Source organism: Globicephala melas, chromosome 15 (assembly GCF_963455315.2).
Source record: "Globicephala melas chromosome 15, mGloMel1.2, whole genome shotgun sequence".
NCBI lineage: Eukaryota > Metazoa > Chordata > Mammalia > Artiodactyla > Delphinidae > Globicephala > Globicephala melas.
The window spans coordinates 28,685,828-28,706,997 of NC_083328.1; the positions used below are offsets into that span (position 1 = coordinate 28,685,828).

The following is a 21,170-nucleotide window of genomic DNA, read 5'->3' on the forward strand; positions in this document are numbered from 1 at the left end:
ACATGGGAGATACATTCATTAGCTAGGGCTGCTTTAACCAATTACCACAAACTGGGTGGCTTTAAACAACAGAAATGTATTCTCTCACAGTCCTCGAGACTAGAATTCTGAAATTAAGGTGTCAGCAGGGCCACTTTCTCTCTGTGACCCTGGGTAGAATCCTTCCCGCCTCTTCCTGCTTCTAGTGGTGACCACTGATGCTCGATGTTCCTTGGTTTGTAGCTCTAATTGCTCTAATCTCTGCCTCTGTTGTCACATGGTGCTCTGTGTGTGTGTGTCTGTGTCCAAACTTCTCTCTTCATATAAGGACACCACTCATATCAGATTTAGGGCCTCCCCTACTCCAGTATGATCTTACTTTAACTAATTTTATCTGCAATGACCCCATTCCCAAATAAGGTCACATTTTGAGGTACCAGGGGTTAGGACTTCATATCTTTTTGACAGACACAATTCAACCTATAACAGGATATAAACATTTTGAAACCCTGAATGTTTAAACTCTTTTTTTTTTTTTTTTTTTTGATGTGGACCGTTTTTAAAGTCTTCATTGAATTTGTTACGATATTGCTTCTGTTTTATGTTTTGGTTTTTTGGCCGCGAGATATATGGGATCTTAGCTCCCCGATCAGGGGTGGAACCCGCACCCCCTGCATTGGAAGGCAAACTCTTAACTACTGGACCGCCAGGGAGGTCCCTACACTGTCTTTATTTGATTTGGCTGAATAGAGAATTCTAGGCTGGACGTTATTTTCCCTTGGGATTTTTGAAGACATTGCTCCACTGTTGATTTGAATCAGTTGAGAGGTCTGGTGCTATTTGTGATCCATCGTCTTTTGTCTATGACCCTTTTCTCACTCTCTGGAAGCTTCCAGGAGCTTTTCTTTATTCCTAGTGTCTTTAAATCTTATGATGATGAGCCTTGGCGTGAATCTCTTTTCATTCACCGTACTGAGCACTTAGGCCCTTCCATTTGGAGACACGCCATTTGGGTCTTGGTAATTTTCTTGTACAGTTTCTTTGGTAATTTCCTTCCTTCTGTGTTCTGGAATTCCTGTTGGTCAGATGTTTTCCTCAAACTAAGCCTTTAATTTTCTTTCTTTTCTCTCCTTTGTTCTGTCTCTTTGCCCTTTTGTTCTGTTGTGAGGGCTGATTTCCTCAACTTCATCTGCCAGCCCCTGTACTGTTGTTTTAATTTTAGCTGGCTTATATTCCCAAGAGCTCATTTTTTGTTCCTGAAAGTTCTTTTCTTAGAGTGTCCTGCTCCATGAATGCATTATCTTCTCTTCTCTGAGAGCATAAGTTATAGAACTGGGGGGCTTTGGTCTGTTCTCCCTGAGTTTCTTTTTTCTTTTTATTTCTGAAGCTCCTGCTAGTGGCTTTTCCCACATGCCAGGCAAGACTTGGATATGTGCTGTTGTTTAAGAGTTGGTCACTTGGAACTTGTTTGGAAGGATGCTCTATGTGTGTGGGGGTGGTGCTGTCTTTTAAAAACTTTATTTTATTGAAGTGTAGTTGATTTACAGTGTTGTGTTAATTTCTGCTGTACAGCAAAGTGATTCAGTTATACATATATATGCATTTTTTTCGTATTCTTTTCCATTATGGTTTATCACAGGATATTGAATAGTTCCCTGTGCTACACAGTAGGACCTTGCTGTTTATCCATCCTATAGATAATAGTTTGCATCTGCTAGTCCCAAACTCCCAGTCCATCCCTCCCTCACCTCCCACCCGCTTGGCAACCACAAGTCTGTTCTCTGTGTCTGCGAGTCTGTTTCTGTTTCATAGATAAGTTCAATTGTATCATTTTTTTAGATTCCACATATAAGTGATATCATATGGTATTTGTCTTTCTCTTTCTGACTTCACTTAGTATGATAATCTCTAGGTTCATCCATGTTGCTGTAAGTGGCATTATTTCATTCTTTTTATGGCTGAGTAGTATTCCGTCATATATATGTACGTGTGGACGTGCTCTTGTTGACTGGTGGGCTTCCCTGTTGTGTGGTTGGGTGGGGTCCTGGCTCTCCCTGAGGACCTGGGGCCCATATCTGTGGACTTTTTTTTTTTTTCAGTTGTTCTGTTCTTCTGTGGAGCAACCTTCCCATCTCCTGTGGGACTGGTACCTCAGGGCAGGGCATTGAGCTGCTCTCTATTCAGTATCTCCCTGTTCTCAACTTGGCAGCTCACCCACTGCCCTCACTGTGTTGGATCTCCCTGCATCCTGGCCTCTCCGCCTCAGTTTCCCCACATAGTGAGTCTCCCATCTCCAGCAGGAGGTGAGGGAGGGTTTCTTCCCTTTGACACACTCCACTGCCTCTCATTTAGGGCTCAGCTCAATGGTTCTGTGTTTATGGGAGCCTTCACTGACCTGCCTGACCTTAGTCTAACTCCCTCTTTCTTTTCCTTCCTAGCACTCAGCATTTTCTACTTAGGTGGGTCTCAGTGTATGTTTATTTGTTCGCGATCCCTCCCCCATCCCCTTACCACCCCCAAACTGCAAGTTCCACGAGGGCAGTGACTATGCCTCCCTGTTCACTGCCGAGTCCTAAGTGTCTCGAGCAATATTTACTGAATTAGTCCTTGAGTGATTGGGAATATTCATTACAAAATATGAGAGGGGTCCAGCAACCTGGTTTTAGTTCATCGTGGAAGGGCAAAAGTTTATGCAAAATGTCACCTTTTTTTTTTTTTTTTTGCGGTACGCGGGCCTCTCCCGTTGCGGAGCACAGGCTCCAGACGCGCAGGCCCAGCAGCCATGGCTCACGGGCCCAGCCGCTCCGCGGCATGTGGGATCTTCCCGGACCGGGGCACGAACCCGTGTCCCCTGCATCGGCAGGCGGACTCTCAACCACTGCGCCACCAGGGAAGCCCGCAAAATGTCAACTTTTTGATGATGGTGACGATTGGTCTTTACTCTTCTGAATGGGTGCTTCCTCTATCCCAAGACCCAGTGATCAGTACTGTTGTACCCATTTTACAGATGATGGAAGCACAGGTTCGAAGAGGTCACACAGCTTGGAAGAGTAAAGGCCATGTTCTTGATCACCACACCCCAGTGCCCCCTCTCCAACTGTCCCAGCATTTCTTTTGTCTAATATGTCATCATGAGAAAATTTCAAACATACAGAAAAGTGCAAAGAGTTGTGCATTGAACACCAACATACTCTCAACCTAGATTCTACCATTAACATTTTACTCCACCTGCCTTCTTACACATCTGCCCACTTATCCATCCATCTTATTTGTTGGTGCAGGTCAAATTAAGTTGTAAACTTCAGTACAATTTCACCCCTACACATTTCAGTATTATATCATTAGCTAGAGCGAATTGCACACATCTCCAGGGTACCATTTGATGAGTTTCGACAGGTGCACAGACCCGTGAAACCCAAGCGCCTGCCAAAATTCAGAACGTTATCATCATTCCAGAAAGTTCCCTCATGCTCCGTCCCATTCCAAGTTTTGAGATACACCCAGAGTGACCGTGATGAGACTATGGGAGCCTCTAGCTCGCTGCCTGCGCACCCTTCTTCAAAAGCTCCCCTCTTGCCGGGGATGCCATTTCTTCCTCTCTGCCTCTCTCAGGAGCCTTGAACCTGGATAGTCCATGGCTGATGGTCTCGGCGGCTCACAGGCTGTACTGGCCCCACCGAGCCACGTTCCAGGCTGTTGTGGAGCTGACGCTGGGCAAGGCCTGGACCCTCAAGAATCTGGTGATGAACATGGCCTGCAAGAGCCAGGGCCTCCACAGGGAGGGCAAGGTCCACGTCTACACCCCAGCTACCACCTACCTCCGGGTGAGCATGCTGGGCCACACCACCTGCCCCTCACTCCCGCCCCCGCAGACAGGGAGCCTGATTTCCTGCGGCTTAGATCTTCTGTGCAGGGGGTTAAAACCGAGGTCCGGGGTCGGTAACAGGTCGCAGATGTGTGACATCTGGCTCACGCTATTAACATTCTTCAGAGTTTGTTGCCAAGTGAGTTTGGGAGAGGGAAACAAAATAAATCTCAATTTCCCATATTCTTGCTTAGCAGCTGATAAAGTAAAATATTAAAGTAGTTTGAAGTGGTACCTCGGAAACAGGTAGACATCAGGCTTTTGCTTAAATCCAGAACGGAAACTTCAAGGATGTAGGTCAGTTTCCCACCACCTGCTCAGTGTAAGTCTGCTTCTTTGCACACGTTTGATCGTTTGGCCATAGAAGCATAACAGAGTTTGGAAGAAAACCAACCAGAGAAGGACTTCCCTGGTGTCACACATGGGAACCTGGCACATCAAGCCTCTCCCTGTGTTGGGATGATGAGCGGACACAGTGTGGTCCAGGCCTGGGGCCCAGAAGGAGGCAGCTCGGTGGGCGTGCTAGGGGACAGCTCAGTCCCCTCTGAGGCAGGGGCCAGGTGGCACCAGTGGAGTCGGAAGGAGCAGGTGACTCCTGGCAAGCTTAGGGACCCTGAGGAGGCCGCTGTGTGACAGATAGACCCAGGACAGGATACAGGGTGGGGTTGACCAGCCTGTTCCTTCAGATGACCCAGCCCAGGGAGGGGCAGATGGTGGCCTGGTGGTTTGAAGGTGTAGCTGACTGATTTGCTGACAGATTTGCTGATGGATTGGTTGGGGGAGGGGGTGAAGAAAAGACGAGTAACCCCAAGTTTTTGGTTCAAGCAGCTGGGTGGAAGCAGGTGCCGTTTGCTGAAATGGGGAAGCCAGCAGTGAAGGGTCTGCAGGTTCTGGGGGTGACCTGAGGTCGGTGACATAGGGGGTAAGGTCTTGGGGAGTTCTAGTATTTGTCAGGAGGTTCAGTAATTCCCAAAGCCCATCTTGGCCCTGTCACCTCTCCTCGTGAGTCCCCCGAGGGAGCTGCGTGAACAAGGGACAGAGGCCAGCCGGGCACGAGGCACCTTGATGTTCCTAGTAGGGCTTGTGCCAAGGGCGCTGTGCTGGGGTACACAGCACAGCACAGGGCTGAAGTGCTGTGCCTCCCCCAGCCCCAGCGCAAGCCAAAGTAACACTCCTCCCAGGGCTCTGAACACCATGACGATGATGCGGGGACAGAAAGCCACCTGCAGGCGTGTGCCCTTCAAGACACAGAGACCCTGCCTGCTCATAACAATGGCTCAGTAGATCCTATTCCTTCCTTGAGCTGAAGGGAAGAGAGGGGAAGGGATGGTCTTCTCTGATAACTCAGATTCACTCTCTGTTCGGGGTTGAGAGAGAGAGAGCAGTTTTTCCTCTTTCCTCATGACCCTGTACGGAACAACCAATTCTGCTTGGACCCATCGGGAAAGACCTCGCAGAGATGGCATTGGAGGGGTTTTGAAGGATGAGTGGGAGTTCACCAAGTGGGACTGGGGAGAAAGGGCATCCCAGGAGGAGGAAATAGGGTGTGCAGAGACCCTGGTCAGCCTCTTCACCCTCACTGCAGGTTTCCACAGTGACAGCCGTGGCACAGAGCCTCTTTCGCAGCTGGAGTAAAGTAGAATCAGCCTGGAGTGCAGCAGGGCAGGGTGAGATCCATGCCGAGAACAGCCAGGACCGTAAGATCCTTCACGGCTGGTTGAAGGGCCCCCAGCAGGAGCTGAATTTAACGGTGGCCTACAGGCATACAGAGCAGGTAAGGGGTCCAGGCGGCCCGTGCTGGAGGCTCTGCCATCCAGAGACCCCAGATCCATCACCTGGGATGGGAAAGGGCTACTAGCTTGGCCTATGACCTTGGGCCTCCCTGAGCCTCAGTTTCTTTATCTGTAAAATGGGCCCCAGCCATATTAGCACAGACCTCAGAGCAAAGGTCAGCCACCTGGAGCTGGAAGCCCAAGTCCTTCGTTCCTGCTGGGCACCTGGGGAGGTCTGGCCATGGCAGTGTCCCTGTGCCACCTCGTGGTCCGATGAGGTGGAGGCAGCAGCCCTTCTCGGGTGGTCATCCCCAGGGCGATGAGCGGGCAGTGGGAGCTGCCCCTGGTGACCCCCGGCGCAGGGTGTTTAGCAGCTTGGACCCTGCGGGCATCCCTCTGCATCCGCCTGGTCCTCGTTGCAGCCATGGAAGAGCTACCTGTTGCTGACGGCTCTGGGGGCCAGTGCCGGGGGCCAGCGTCAGGGCCTGCAGCTGGAGGGCGAACTGGAGGAGCTAATGCAAGACAGGAGGTTGTACCAGAAGCAGGGGACTTTCTTCCTTAGGTATGTTTGGCCCCTTCCCCCAGGCCGATTCCCCTGAGGTGCGGTGCCGGCCTGGGTCTCCCCTTCTCCAGCATGGAGGATCACCAGGGAGCAGGGTGTGCAGTGCTGCCAGAGGGGCCCAGACAGAACCCAGAGCTCAGAGACGAGTTGCCCCCCGCCCAAAAGCCCCCATGTCCCTCACCCCCTTCCATTAGTGTGCTACGGTGGGCACAGAAATCAGTCTCATCACCCCAGCCTGAAAGCTGCTCTGGGGAACCATTTCAGTTCTTGGAGGCACAGGGGTTAAAAAGCTTGTTCTTTGTGGGGGGCGAACAGCACAGGGTTGGAGTCAACAGCCTGAAGTCCAGGCTGTGCACTGACCAGCTGAGGGACCTTAGCCATCTACTGTCAAAACAACAGCAATAACCCAAAAGTAACAGCCACTGTCATTTGCAAAGGTCTCATTCATTTCTTTATTTCATTTATATTTATTGAGCACCTAGTATGTGCCAAGCACTTTTCTGGGCCTGTGGAGAATAGCAGAGAATAAAAAGGACAGAAATCCTTGCCCCTAGGGTGTTTGCATTCGTGGCACATACATTATCCCTAATAACTCCACTGCTGTGTGAGTTGGGTATTATTATTTTAGCCCCCACTTGACAGATGGGAAGACTGAGGTACAGAGAAGTCAATCAAGTCCTTTGCTGCCCAAGGTCACAGAGCTAGTGAAAGGCTGAGCCTGGATTCCAGCCCCAGTCTGTGTGACCCCAGACCCCATGTGCTGCCTGGACCCTGGGTCTCTGCTGCCAAGTGGTGATCCCAGCTGTGTCCAGCTCACTGGGTTGTCGAGAGGACACAGCGGGATGGTGAATGGGTGTTGATTGGCAAATGTAACGCACAGGGCTGATGTGTGTCCTGATGTTCTTCTCCTGTCTGTGACAAAGTCTTAACTCTGCAAGACAGTGACAGGCCCAGTCTGAGTCCCTGGGCCACAGTTGTCCCCTGACCCTGCCAGCCTGTTAATGACTTCAGCCTGTTTCCCCCTCTCCACGCCAGGCACCCGTGGACTCTGCCCATCCCACAAAGCATCCTCCTGCAGGAGACCTTCACGGCGGACAGGCAGCACCAGCGTTACTCCCTGGAGACAAGGGTTGTTCTGGATGGCCAGGAGGAGACCCTGCAGACCGTAGTCCTGGGCTACCAGGCCGGGCACCCATACGTGAGTGGGCTCCAGGGTGCAGTGGGAAGGGGCCTGAGAGCGGGAGGGAGGGCCCCACCTGCCTCTGACCCATCTGTGTGTGTGTGTATGTGTGTGTGTGTGGTTGTCCCTCCCAGGTCTGCGCGGGCCTGACCCACCCATACAACGGCAAGGCCATCCCCAGGAACTTGGAGGGGTGCGTGGTTACGTGGAACCGGCACATCGTAAGTGAGGATCCCAGAGACCTTTTCACCCCAGCAGTCCCCAGTTCAAGCTGTCATCTTCTCTCAGCTGGATGAACAAAACATTCCCCTGCCTGAGTTTTCTGTTCCACTTTCTCTGCCTGATCCAACCTACTTGACATTAGTCTTCCTAGGAGTGAACCTCATTTTGCCTCTGTGTCCTTAGCAAATTATCTCCTGTCTCTGGACCTCAGTTTCCTCGTCTGTACAATGGAGACAGCAACCCTCTTACACAGTGGTTCTGAGGATCAAAGTGTAGTACAGTGATCTCTCTCCAGTACTTACGACATGGCCATAGGCCCTCATCCAAGTCTCCTTCCTGACCCCTCTAGGAGTAGCATCTCTGGGAGGTGACTCCGTTCTCCAGCAAGCATTTATTGGCACCTACTGTGTGCTGGGCCCTGGACAAGGAAGATAGTGGTGGTTTCTCCCTTGTGGGATATCCAAAGGCCTGAGGGTGAAACCGGGCCAGCTGTTGAGTACGGAGACCTGTGCTTCTGGGACCTCACTGCCCCGCTTGTTAAAGTGGGCTGTAAGCAGCCTCCAGGTTTAGGAGCTGAAGTTCTTGGAGCTCCTGAGGGGAAACAGCGGGCAGGATGGCCACCCAGAACACCTGCAGAAATGTTTCCCAGTGATGTGTACTGTGTTCTAAACCAGACATTGCAAAATGGTGACATGGGCCGAATCCAACCTTGCAGATGTGTTTTGTTTGGCCTGGTCAGAATTTAAATTAAAAAAATAATAAATTATCAACATTTAAAATCAGAAGACTGGGAGTAAAACCCGGATCTCTGCTTCTAATTTTAAAAAAATCGGAAGATCTGACCCACCCGCCAACAACAGGCTAGACCCAAGTAGATGGGGATCCTTTAATGTAGTTTAATTTGACTGTCCGTTCTTTTAAAAACCCTGTCTTTGTTTAATGACACACATTTTTCTCTTCTCTTGGACCTTTGTTTATTCTCCCTCCATCCAGGCTCTAAAATAAAGCTGTGTATTCTTTTAAAGATGTACACCAATGATAAAATTCTGTGGCAAGAAATTTTTAACTTCTCAGTCAGCACAGGTGGGAAAAGGTGGCAACCTGCTACTTGTACTTTGTGTGCGCAGAAGCTAATGGTTGTTGGGTGAATAAGTGATTAGCTACGTGTATGCGTTTCCTATTGCTACTATAACAAATTACCACAAACTTAGCGGCTTAAAACAACACAAATATATCTTACATTTCTGGAGATCTGAAATCCAAAATGGGTTTCCCTTGGCTAAAATCAAGGTGTTGCCAGGATTGCATTCTTTCTAGAGGCTCCAGGGGAGAATCTGTTTCCTTGCCTTTTCTAGCTTCTAAAAGCCACCCATGTTTCTTGGTTCATGGTCCATTTTGCTAAAAGCTATCAGAGTAGCATCTTCCACTCTCTCTGACTGTGACCCTACTGCCTCCCTCTTATAAAAACCCTTGTGATGGGAATTCCCTAGTAGTCCAGTGGTTAAGCCTCCACGCTTCCACTGCAGGGGACACGGGTGCAATCCCTAGTCGGGGAACTAAGGTCCTGCATGCCACATGGCATGGCCAAAAAAAACACCCAAAACAAACAAAGAAAAAAAACCCTTGTGATTAGCCCACTGGATAATCCAGAATAATCTCCCCATCTCGAGATCCTTAACCACAAAGTCCCTTTTTCCCTGTAAGGTTACAAATTCCCAGGTTCCAGGGTTGAGGACATGGATGTCTTTGGGAGGGCGAATATTATTCTGCCTGCCACACTGTGAGTTAAACATTCTTCCACTTAGCGTGGCTTTGGGGTTTCAGGCTACAACTACAACTAGTGATTCTGCGTTCTTCTAGATATTTATTGAGCACCTACTATGTGCCAGGTCCTGTGCTGAGTGTTAGGAATATAGCAGTGAATAGAACAGACTAATACCAGGACACTCCCTGTGAATGAGACACAGGCCCTCAAGCCCACCCCACTCATCCTACCTGTGGGCTCTGGAGTTTATCATACCTGTTCAAAGACTCCATGTGTACCTGCCCTGCACTTCCTCTCCTGTGAGCAGGACAGTGTAGACTGTGCTTTCACCCATCAATCTTGGGAACCACTTTAACTGGGTTCCATGGGTGGCCTCTGCGGGCACTCAGCGATGGGAAGTCCCCTCTCTCAGGGCCGTTGGTTCTTGTACACCCAGGCCAGGAACAAGGACGTTGAGGTCACTCTGAAAGTCAACCAGAAAGCCTTGCTGCACTTAAAGGGTCTGCACCATGACCGATCTCGGCGTGGGCAAGTCTGGCACAGCCTGGCCCTGGAGGTGGCTCACTCCTCCCAGGTACCCATCCCCGCATCGGGCAAATGCTGGTTGGTGGCCTCCAGGCAGAACTTGACTGTTGGTGAGAGTAAAGGGTACTGTCTGTTCCTTCCTAGCTGAGGTTCCCCCAGGCCGTGAGTTTGGATGGGGACATTGTCTTCAGGCGGAGTCACCAGGGAGCATTTGACTGCGGTGTGGATGCACGGGCTGCCATCAACCACAATGTCACGTCCCAGGTCAGAAGACCGAGTTCTGCCTCCTTGCTGAGGGAGGAGGGGCTTTAATGTTAGCGAGCAGGTGTCCAGTATGGGACAGCACAGGAGGTGGCAGGGTGGCCCTGGCAAACTGACAGCACAGACCTTATTTTGGCAGTGTGCATGTGATGAATCAGATGCACTATTGTAATAAAAGTTTGCTTTACTGTGGAAGTTTATTCCCCAGTCACGTCACGGTTCAGTGTGGCTCTGCTCCACAGTCAACTAGGAACCCAGGCTCCCTCCACCTTGTGGCTCTGCCCAGCTGGTGGATGGTGAGAAAGAGGGTGAGAATTATGCAGGAGGTTTTCATTGGCCAGGCCCATACGTAGTCCATGCCACTCCTGCCCACAGTCCATTGACCAGAACTCATCACATGACCTCACCCAGCTGCAAGGGAGGCTGGGAAATGTAATTTTAGCCATGTGTCCTGGAGGGAAAGGAAATACATTTTGGTAAATATATAGCAGCCACTGTAGGTCTATTCATGAATTCACCATATACAGATTGTCTTTGCTGTGTGCCAGGCTCTGTGTGATGTGCCAGGGCTGCACAGATGACTGTGTTTCTATTCCCATCTCCAAGGAACTTTCAAGTTCAAATCCCAGCTCCACTGCTGACTTGCTGTGTCACCTTGGGTAAATTACTTAACCCCTCTGAGCATCAGTTTTTCCAGCTGTGAAATGGGAATAGTAATACCAGCATATGAGAGCAGGGGTGATGATTAAATAAGACGATAATTGTAAAGCCAGCTTCCCAGTGCCTAGTTCATGGCCAGGGTCAAATAAATGGCAGCCGTGGACATGGGAGGCACGAGCAGGCACCATGGCAGGTGAAGGAGGGGGTGCAGGGTCCCAGAGCTGTCCTCCCAGCCCCGTGTCTTGGGCCTCACTTCTCAAGCTTCCGAGTAATGCAGCCTCAGTGAGATTTAGGCTGAGAACCATCCAGGGAGGGTGGTGGCTTCTGGCATCTGCTGTGGGGCCCGGGTTTGGGGCAGACTCTGGGATGACCTGTTCCTCCTCCATGCCAGCGAGCCACCTTCTGGGATTCTGCATCTCATTCTCCTGCTCCCTCTGACCGTGCTTCTCCAACTCCCCCTCCCAACAGGTCTCAGTCCAGCTGAACGGGTCTGACTCCCACTTGGTGTTTTCCCTCCAGCTCAGACATCCCCACAGACCAACATTTCCTCCAAACTTACAGGTATGGATGGTGGTCCCTTTGGGATGACCTCAACTACCTGCCAAGTGTTGTCTCCAAGCAGCCAGCTTGCTGGGAGACGGGGTGGAAGGAAAGGAGGATGGAGACCCTGGGGAGGGAGCAGAGGGAGGGCCACATCACGATGTTAAGCTTAGCCAGACAGTCCCTCCACATTTGGAAGTGATTGTCCAGGCAAGAAGGGTTTTCAGTTCCCTGGCTGTGTGTGTGTGTGTGTGTGTGTGTGTGTGTGAGAGAGAGAGAGAGAGAGAGAGAGAGAGAGAGAGAGAAAGGATCACATTTCACCCTTGAAAATGGAGAGAAGCAGAATTGTCCTCAAACCCTGTCCTGTAGCTGGATTTGGGAGAAGCTGTATGATCCTTCAGAATGGCTTTTTCAACCCCAGAGTATTTTACCCAGTGTGGGGTAGAAACACTAAAGGGTTTCACTCTACAAGGAAAGGAAGGGGCAGAGAAAGGAGACCAGGTGGGAAGGTTGTGCTCTGCTCTTCCAGGGCTGGCTCCTTAGAAAGCCCCCCACGTCGGTTGCTTCCCTAAGGAAGCTGTGTGTGCTGTGTATGCAGGAATTAGGCCGTGGGCTGGGGAGATGGAGGTGTGGATGGGTAATCCCAACAGGGATGAGGACTGGAATTCGATAGCAATTTTTTTTTTTTTTTTTGCGGTACGTGGGCCTCTCACTGCTGTGGCCTCTCCCGTTGCGGAGCACAGGCTCCAGACACGCAGGCTCAGCGGCCATGGCTCACGGGCCCAGCCACTGCGCGGCACGTGGGATCTTCCCGGGCCGGGGCACGAACCCGTGTCCCCTGCACCGGCAGGCGGACTCTCAACCACTGCGCCACCAGGGAAGCCCTCGATAGCAATTTTTAAATGCCTGCTGTGCCTGTGGGTTTTGAAAACTTGAGTGGAGCCTGAGAAGGGCTCTGAATTATGGAAACTGATCATTCTCAGAGGCACGTTTTTTCACATGTCGGCATCTGTGAAATCAGATGTGTCTTCAAATCCACGCTGGTTCATTGTTTCATTAGCAGCCTTTTCACTTTCAAGGAAATATATAAAATCATGGTACATCTGAGGGCAGCTGGCGTCTAGGATTTGAAACCGTGCCGTCGCTGTCATCAGTTGTAACGGGAGCTGATGTCCGTTGAGTGTTTACTGTGTGCCAGGCTCTGTTCTAAACCCTTTATGTGGATCATCTCACGGATGCCTTGTGGTGCTGCTGTCTCGGCATTCTGCAGATGAGACTCTGGGACAGAGAGAGGTGACGTGACCTGTACAAGGTCATGGAGCGCATAAGTGCAGGATGTTGCATGGGGACCCAGCAGTCTGGCTGCAGAGCCCATGCAGCCTCTGGCACTCAAGGCAGGTGGTGGGTGGGTGGTCCTGCTGGAAGCTTGGATGCTGGGTCACCTAACGGGTTTGTACTTTGTTATTACTTTTTAAAGCAGCAGAATCCTTTGCTCACATTATCTCTGTGATTGAATGGGGGCTGGGGATGGGGGCAGGAGCCTGGCCTTCTCAACCCCATCCTCCCTCTTGAAATCCCTCCGGGGTATCTTTCCACTGGTATTTCACAACCTAATTTTCATTATTGCCTCCCTGCCCAAGGAGACTTTTTAGACATTTTTTTCCTCTAACCGTCCCTTTTATGAAAACTTAAGTCCACAGATGTCCTGTATTTCTGTTATGTGCTGATGTATACCTATGCCTTATATAAGACGTTGTTGTTTTTCTTAACCTACCTGCTAAGAACCAATTATGCATTTAGGGCAATATTGCCCCTGTTGAGAACGCACACTCTGTAGGACCCCTCAGGCCCACAGAAGCCAATCAGAGAGAACGGTATACCCTGGACCTTCCCAACCCAAGCTGCATGTTAGAATCACCTGGGGAGGGCTTCCCTGGTGGCGCAGTGGTTGAGAGTCCGCCTGCCGGTGCAGGGGACACGGGTTCGTGCCCCGGTCCGGGAAGATCCCACATGCCGCAGAGTGGCTGGGCCCGTGAGCCATGGCCGCTGAGCCTGCGCGTCCGGAGCCTGTGCTCCGCAACGGGAGAGGCCACAAGAGTGAGAGGCCCGCGTACCGCAAAAAAAAAAAAAAAAAAAAAGAATCACCTGGGGAGCTTTTAGAACATACCTACCTGGACCACAGCCTGGAGATGCTGAGTTGATTAGTCAGGGGGTCACAGACGCACTTTTTAAAAAATTAATAAACTTCATTTTTTAGAGCAGTTTTACGTATACAGAAAAATTGAGCAGGAAGTACGGAGAGTTCCCATATACCTCCTTTCCCCACAATACAGTTTTCCGTCTTATTAACATCTTGCATTAGTGCGGTACCTTTGTTAAAATTGATGGTCCAGTGTTAATTTATTATTAACTAAAGTCTATAGTTCATGTTTAGGGTTCACTCTTTGTGTCGTACATTCTGTGGGTTTTGCCAAATGCATAACGTCGTATATCAGCCTTTACTGTATCATACAGAGTAGTTTCACTGCCCTAAAAGTCCTTCTCAATCCACCGATTCCTCCCTCCCTCTCTCTTAACCTCTGGCTGCCACTGAGCCATTTTCTGTCTTTTTGGTTTTACCTTTTCCCTGAACGTCATACAGTTGGACTCATTCGGTGTGTAGCCTTGAAATAAAAGATTGGCTTCTTTCGTTTAGAATATGCAGTTACATTTCCTTCATGTCTTTTCACGGCTTGATAACTCATTTCTTTTTATCACTGAATAATATTGCATTGCATGGATCTACAGTTTATCAATTCAAATATGGAGGGACCAGGCTTACTTATAAAAGCTTCCCATGTGATTGTAATGTGCAGACCGGGCTAGGCCAGTTTCTACCCCGTAGATGGGGAAACTGAGGCCCAGATCAGGAAAGGGGCTTCAGGTCCTGCAGAGCTGGTGGAGGAGTGGGCCTCGCTGCTCCCACCCCCACTCCTCCCCGCCCCCCCGACCATTGCCCTGGTCAAGCCTGACCCCAGGTGTGGCCCTCTCCTTATGCACTGGGCACTCTCCCCTTTGACCTCCAGAGCTTCTAGGGGTCCTCTGGGCCCCAGGGCACACTGTTAGGAGCATCCTTTTCTGTAACTGAGCTGCACAGGGGTCCTCTGCTTTCTCCAGCAGCCCCCTTTCAGGCACAAGCATGAGTTTTAGAGCCAGGCAGGCCCAGGTTGAATATGTGACCCTCTCTGAGCTGCAGTTCCCCCATTTGTAAGAAAGTAATCCCACTTGATATGTGGTGGAAAGGACAAGATGAGACTCTGTTCCTGGTCCAGGAGCTGGGGTCAGGGAAGGCTGTCCCCCATTCTTCTCTCTGTCTCATTTCTCTTCCTGAGTGTTTGCAGTCTGCTGCATTTGATGATGCTCAGAGCTGGAGTGGCTCAGGAAGACTTCCTGGAAGAAGGGGCCTTCTGCATTCCCAGCTCCCACAGACCCTTCCTGTCCCCCCTCCACTTCTGAGCTCTCTCCTGCCTCCCTGCAGGTGCAGGCAGCTGCTGGGCGCTACAAAGAGCGCAACCTCAACGGCTCCCTGTCTGTGCACGTGTCTGGTGAGGCGCTCATTCTGCTGGAGGCCACTGCCAGCCAGGATACCTGGAGGAGCAGCCGGGGCTGGGGCATGAACGTCCTTCTCCGCCAGGAGGTCCTTAGTGCCCCCAGAGCTGTTCAGCTGCAGCTGTCCGGCAAGGTTACCCCAGACAGGTACCCATCCCCACGTGGCCTATGAGGGGTGAGGGGGCCTCCGAGGTCAAAGGCCTGGCGTCCTGGGAGATGGAAAATCATCATCCAGAGGTTCCTCTGGAACCATGCCTGAATTACCCCCGTTTGTGCCATTCTTGATTTTTAAGGCTTTGAGGGAATGGAAGGGAGGAGGCATTCAGTTTTCCACTTTGATCTGTTTTCTTTTTTAGTTACAACAGCATTCATTTTAGATGACTTGAAAGATTATAATAATGAATAAGGAGTAAACCAAAAATCACTAGAGGCAGTCATGGGGAATATGTTGGTGTATTTCCCTCCAGTTTGTCATCTCTGACTATATTTTCACATAATGACATGTTCACTATGATATGGCCTGGGATAGGGAGCCGGCCTGGGTTCAAATCCCAGCTCTGCCATTGCTGCCTCGGGAACCTTGGGTGAGACACTGTGCCCTTCTGTGCCTCAGTTTCTCAACCTGCTTCTTAGGGTTGTCCTAGAATTAATTGGACAGCACGTGTGAATTCCAAACCAGCTTCTGGCCAGCGAGAACGTTCGCTTCCAGCTGCCATAGAGCTGCTTTAAGGCTTTGGACATGGTCCTAGATAACCCTGTCCCTGGAATTACCATCTACGCCTGTGTGTCCACCTGCCTATTCATCCATCTGCACATCCTTATTCCCAATCTAAAAAGGGTTTGAGGCAGATGTGAAAATATATATTGTTCTAGGTCAAGAATTAGCAAACTTTCAGGAAAGGGCCAGATGGTAAATACTTTTGGACCTGTGGGCCATGTGGTCTCTGTTGCAAGTACTTATGTAAATGAATGGGTGTGGCCGAGTTCCAATAAAACTTTATTTACTAAACAGGGGGTGGGCTGGTTTTGGCCCACAGGCGCATAGCTTGCCAACTCTTGTTCTGGGTTTAAAAAAAATACATAAGGAAATTAGGGTGAAGGGAAGGAAAAATGGGAAGGTGCTCAAAGTGGCATTGGTAAACAAATGCCATTTTCTAGAGTGGAGCTGAAGATTTGTCTCTGGGCTTCCTAGTAGCCAGTGCAAAAAGAGAAACCAACCAATGGCATTATTTGCAAACAGTGCCCTTCCTTATGGGAAAACACACGCCCCCTCACATACCTGTGTGAATGTTCACCAAGGAAAGCATGGCTGACCTTGTTCCTGGTCTTGGTACTTGAGGGAAGTATCTCTTATGGTATCCTGTCAATAACATACCACAGGGATGATAGGGACCATGTCCCCTGCTCCAGTGCTCCAGGAAGTTTAACAGCAGGCTTCCTGGGGCTGTTTTTTCCCTTGTCCCTCACCCTAACAACATACATCGATAACTCATTAGCAATGTCAGCTCATCAACATCAGTTGTTCCATTTTTGCCTCCACTTTACAGAAGACGAGACTGAGGTTCAGGGAGGTCATGTCCTTGTGCAAGGCCACACAGTGAGTGAGCAGTAGCCCTGGGATTCGAATTCATGTTTGACTGACCTCAAGGCCCATGATCTTAACCCCCTATTACCCTGTATCCCTGTGGGCTGAGGGCCAGTAAGGCAGTCCCTTTATGGGTCTGGACAGTGGGGTTCAGGAATGCACCTGTTATGGGCTGGCCTGCTTATTTGAAGAGGAAAAATACCATTTGCCTGCAGGGATAGATGCCAACGTTTTCCATGCCCCCATCGCTTTCCTTCCTAGGATTTGGCTGTTTTCCAAGGCACTGCTAGACCGGAACACAGTGCAGCTTTTTTTCGAGGCATCTGAAGAGCAGAGGGGAGGCCAGGTCCTGACCCTGCAGAGCCAAGCCCAGCACACCTGGGCAGCCGTGCCCCGTCTTCTGACCCTCACAGGTGTGCTGAAGCAGAAGGAGACACTCACAGAAGGTGAGAGCCTGGGGAACGCCATGGGGCAGGGACAGTGGGGATCTGGCAAATACTTTCTGCGGGTCCACAGCGTAGATGAAATCCTATACATTTTCAAGTCCACTGATGCTCTGTTCCAGTGTCTGACACACTGGCGAAACCCCTCTGTCAGAAATTAATACCCGTTCAGACAAAGTGAATCTTCTGCTCTCTAAATACCAAACAGGCTTCCTTGTGCAGGACTTGTCAGAGCCTTAACATGCTAATGGACGTTGGAAATATCCAGGTAGGAGAGTTGGGTGCAGTGTTCCCCAAACAAATTTTTTCTAACACTTTTTTCTCTTCCAGTTGTATTGAGATGTAATTGACAAGGAGCACTGTATGAGTTTGTGTACCGCATAATGATTTGACTTACATACATCAGGAAATGATTATCACAATAAGTTTAGTGAACATCCATCATCTCACATAGACACAAAATTAAAGAAATAGAAAGAAACTTTTTTCTTATGGTAAGAACTCTTAGGATTTATTCTCTTAACAACTCTCATATATAACAGAGCAGTGTTAATTATATTTATCATGTTGTACATTGTATTCCTAGTACTTATTTATCTTATAACTGGAAGTTTGTACCTTTTAAAAAAATTTTTTTTTGAAGTATACTTGATTTACAATGTTGTGATAATTACTGATGTACCGCAAAGTGATTCAGTTATACGTATATACACGTTCTTTTTTTAAATATTCTTTTCCATTATGGTTTGTCATAGGATATTGAATATAGTTCTCTGTGCTATACAGTAGGACCTTGTTGTTTATCCATTCTGTATATAAAAGCATCTGCTAACCCCAACCTCCCACTCCATCCCTCTTTCAACCCCCTCCCCCTTGGCAACCACCAATCTGTTCTCTATATCCATGATTCTGTTTCTGTTTCAAAGATAGGTTCATTTGTGTCATCTTTTAGATTCCACATATAAGTAATATCATATGGTATTTGTCTTTCTCTTTCTGACTTACTTCAGTTAGCATGATAATCTCTAGTTGCATCCATGTTGCTGAAAATGGCATTATTTTGTTCTTTTTTATGGCTGAGTAGTATTCCACTGTATATATGTACCACATCTTCTTTACCCATTCATCTGTCGATGGACGTTTAGGTTGTTTCCATGTCTTGGCTATTGTGAATAGTGCTGCTGTGGACATAGGGCTGCATGTATCTTTTTGAATTAGAGTTATGTCCAGCTATATGCCCGGCAGTGGAATTGCTGGATCATATGGTAATTCTATTTTTAGTTTTTTGAGGAACCTCCATACTGTATTCCACAGCGGCTGCACCGACTTACATTCCCACCAAGAAGTTTGTACATTTTGATTGCCTTCATCCAATCCCTGCCCATCCCCCACCTCTGGTAACTACAAATTGATCTTTTTTAAAAAAATTGAACTCGAGTTGATGTACAATTTTATATAAGTTACAGGTGTACAATACAGTGATTCACAATTTTTAAAGGTTATACTCCATTTAAAGTTATTATAAAATATTGGCTGTATTCCCTGTGTTGTACAATATATTCTTGTAGCTTTTTAATTTTATGCATAATGGTTTATACCTCTTAATCCCCTACCCCATTCTTGCCCGTCGCCCCCCCCTTCTCCCCACTGGTAACCACCAGTTTGTTCTCTATATCTGTGAGTCTGTTTCTTTTTTGTTATATTCACTAGTTTGTTTAATTTTTAGATTCCACGTAGAGGTGGCATCATACAGTATTTGTCTTTCTCTGTCTGACTTACTTCACTTAGCATAATATGCTCCAAGTCCATCCATGTTGCTGGAAATCGCAAAATTTCATTACATTTTTATGGCTGGGTAGTGTTCCACTGTATATATATATACCACATCTTCTTTATTCATTCATCTGTTGATGGATGAATTGCTTCCATATCGTGGCCATTGTAAATAGCATTGCTATGATCATTGAGGTGCATGTATCTTTTCGAATTAGTGTTTTCATTTTTTTGGATATATACTCAGGAGTGGAATTGCTGGGTCATATTGTCATTCTATTTTTAGCTTTTTGAGAAACCTTCATACTGTTTTCCATAGTGGCTGCACCAATTTACATTCCCACCAACAATGTACGAGGGTTCCCTTTTCTCCTTGTCCTCGTCAACATTTGTTATTTGTTCTTTTTGGTGACAGATGCGAGGTGATATCCATTGTGGTTTTAATTTGCATTTCCCTGATGGTTAATGACGTTGAGCATCTTTTTCATGTGCCTATTGGCCATCTGCATGTCCTCTTTGGAAAAATGTCTGTCCATTTTTTACTCGGGTTGTTTGTGGGTTTTGGGGTTTTTTTTGATATTGAGTTATATGAGCTATTTATATGTTTTGGATATTAACCCCTTATCAGTCGTGTCATTTGCAAACATTTTCTCCCATTCAGTAGGTTGTCTTTTTGTTTTGTCGATGGTTTCATTTGCTGTGCAAAAGCTTTTAAGTTTAATTAGGTCCCATTTGTTTATTTTTGCTTTTATTTCCTTTGCTTTAGGAGACGGATCCAAAGAAATATTGCTATTGATACGATTTATGTCAAAGAGTGTTCTGCTTATGTTTTCCTCTAGGGGTTTTATGGTTTCTGGTCTTACATTTAGGTCTTTAATCCATTTTGAGTTTATTTTTGTATATGGTGTTAGAGAATGTTCTAATTTCATTCTTCTACGTAGCTGTCCAGTTTCTCCACCATTTATTGAAGAGTCATCTCTTTTTCTATGAGTTTGTTTTTGAAGTATAATTTTGAAGTATAATTGAAGTACAACACGGTGTTAATTCCTGTTACACAACATAGTGACTCAATATTTCTGTGTTTCAAATGATCACGATAAGTCTAATTATGATATGTCACCATACAAAGATATTGCACAGTTATTGACTCTGTTCCCGACATTGTGCATTTTAGACCCATGACTCATTTATCTCGAGATATTGCACAGTTATCGACTCTGTTCCCCACATTGTGCATTTTAGACCCATGACTCATTTATCTCGAGATATTGCACAGTTGTCGACTCTGTTCCCCACATTGTACATTTTAGACCCGTGACTCATTTATCTCGCAGCTGGAAGTTTGTGCCTCTTAATCTCTCTCACCTATTTCTCTCTTCCTCCCCCCCCACCTCCCCTCTGGGAACCACCTGTTTGTTCTCTGAATCTGTGACTCAGTTTCCATTTTATGTTTGTTGGCTTATTTGTTTCTTTTTTTAAGATTCAACATATAAGTGAAATCATACAGTTTTTGTCCTTCTCTGTCTGACTTATTTCACTTAGCATAATACCCTCTAGGACCATCCATGTTGTCGGAAATGGCAAGATTTCATTCTTCTTATGGCTGAGTAGTATTCCATTTTATATATATATATATAGACATACACACACACACACACACACACACACACACACACTACATCTTCTTTATCCATTCATCTGTCAATGGACAGTTAGGTTGCTTCCATATCTTGGCTATCGTAAATAATGCTGCAATGAACGTAAGGGTGCATATATCTTTTCTAATTACTGTTTTCATTTTCTTCAGATAAATACCCAGGAGTGGATTTGCTGGATCATATGGTAGTTCAAGTTTTAACGTTTTGAGGAATTTCCATATTGTTTTTCAGAGTGGCTACCTTTAATACTTTTTATTTTGACATGATTTCAGACTTACAGAAAAGTGGCAAGAATATTACAAGGAATCCCATAGGCTCTTTACCTAGGTTCACCAATTATTGACATTTATCACAATTGCTTTATCATTTTTATTCTCTCTCTTTGTTTTTCTGTCTCCCTCTATGTGTGTGTGTGTGTGTGTGTGTGTGTGTGTGTGTATGTGTGTGTGTATAAGACATTATTATTTGCATGTAAGTTTTTTTTTGGCCAAGCCATGCGGCATGCAGTATCTTAGTTCCCCCACCAGGGATCGAACCTGCGCCCCCTGCAATGGAAGCACAGAGTCTTAACCACTGGACCGCCAGGGAAGTCCCTAAAATTTTTTATTCTTGAACTGTATTGTACTAAGCTGCAGACATGATAGTTCTTCACCCCTAAATAGTTCAATGTTTATTTCCTAAAAATAGACATTCTCCTACATTCCACAGTACAGTTCTCAAAATCAGAAAATTAACATTTATATAAGGCTGTTATCTACAAACCTTATTCAGATTCCACCAGTTATCCCATTA

General features: G+C 47.6%; 1 protein-coding gene across 1 annotated transcript in view; it reads left to right on the plus strand.

The window, feature by feature from the left end:
* LOC115867587 (uncharacterized) overlaps positions 1-21,170 on the plus strand; it is a 123,011-nt gene that overhangs the window by 36,646 nt on the left and 65,195 nt on the right. The window contains exons 18-27 of the mRNA XM_060284654.1: positions 3,592-3,803; positions 5,430-5,618; positions 6,039-6,178; positions 7,214-7,376; positions 7,493-7,579; positions 9,782-9,919; positions 10,015-10,134; positions 11,260-11,352; positions 14,849-15,066; positions 16,766-16,950. Coding sequence (XP_060140637.1) covers positions 3,592-3,803; positions 5,430-5,618; positions 6,039-6,178; positions 7,214-7,376; positions 7,493-7,579; positions 9,782-9,919; positions 10,015-10,134; positions 11,260-11,352; positions 14,849-15,066; positions 16,766-16,950 — 1,545 coding nt within the window. The remainder of the gene's footprint in view (positions 1-3,591; positions 3,804-5,429; positions 5,619-6,038; positions 6,179-7,213; positions 7,377-7,492; positions 7,580-9,781; positions 9,920-10,014; positions 10,135-11,259; positions 11,353-14,848; positions 15,067-16,765; positions 16,951-21,170) is intronic.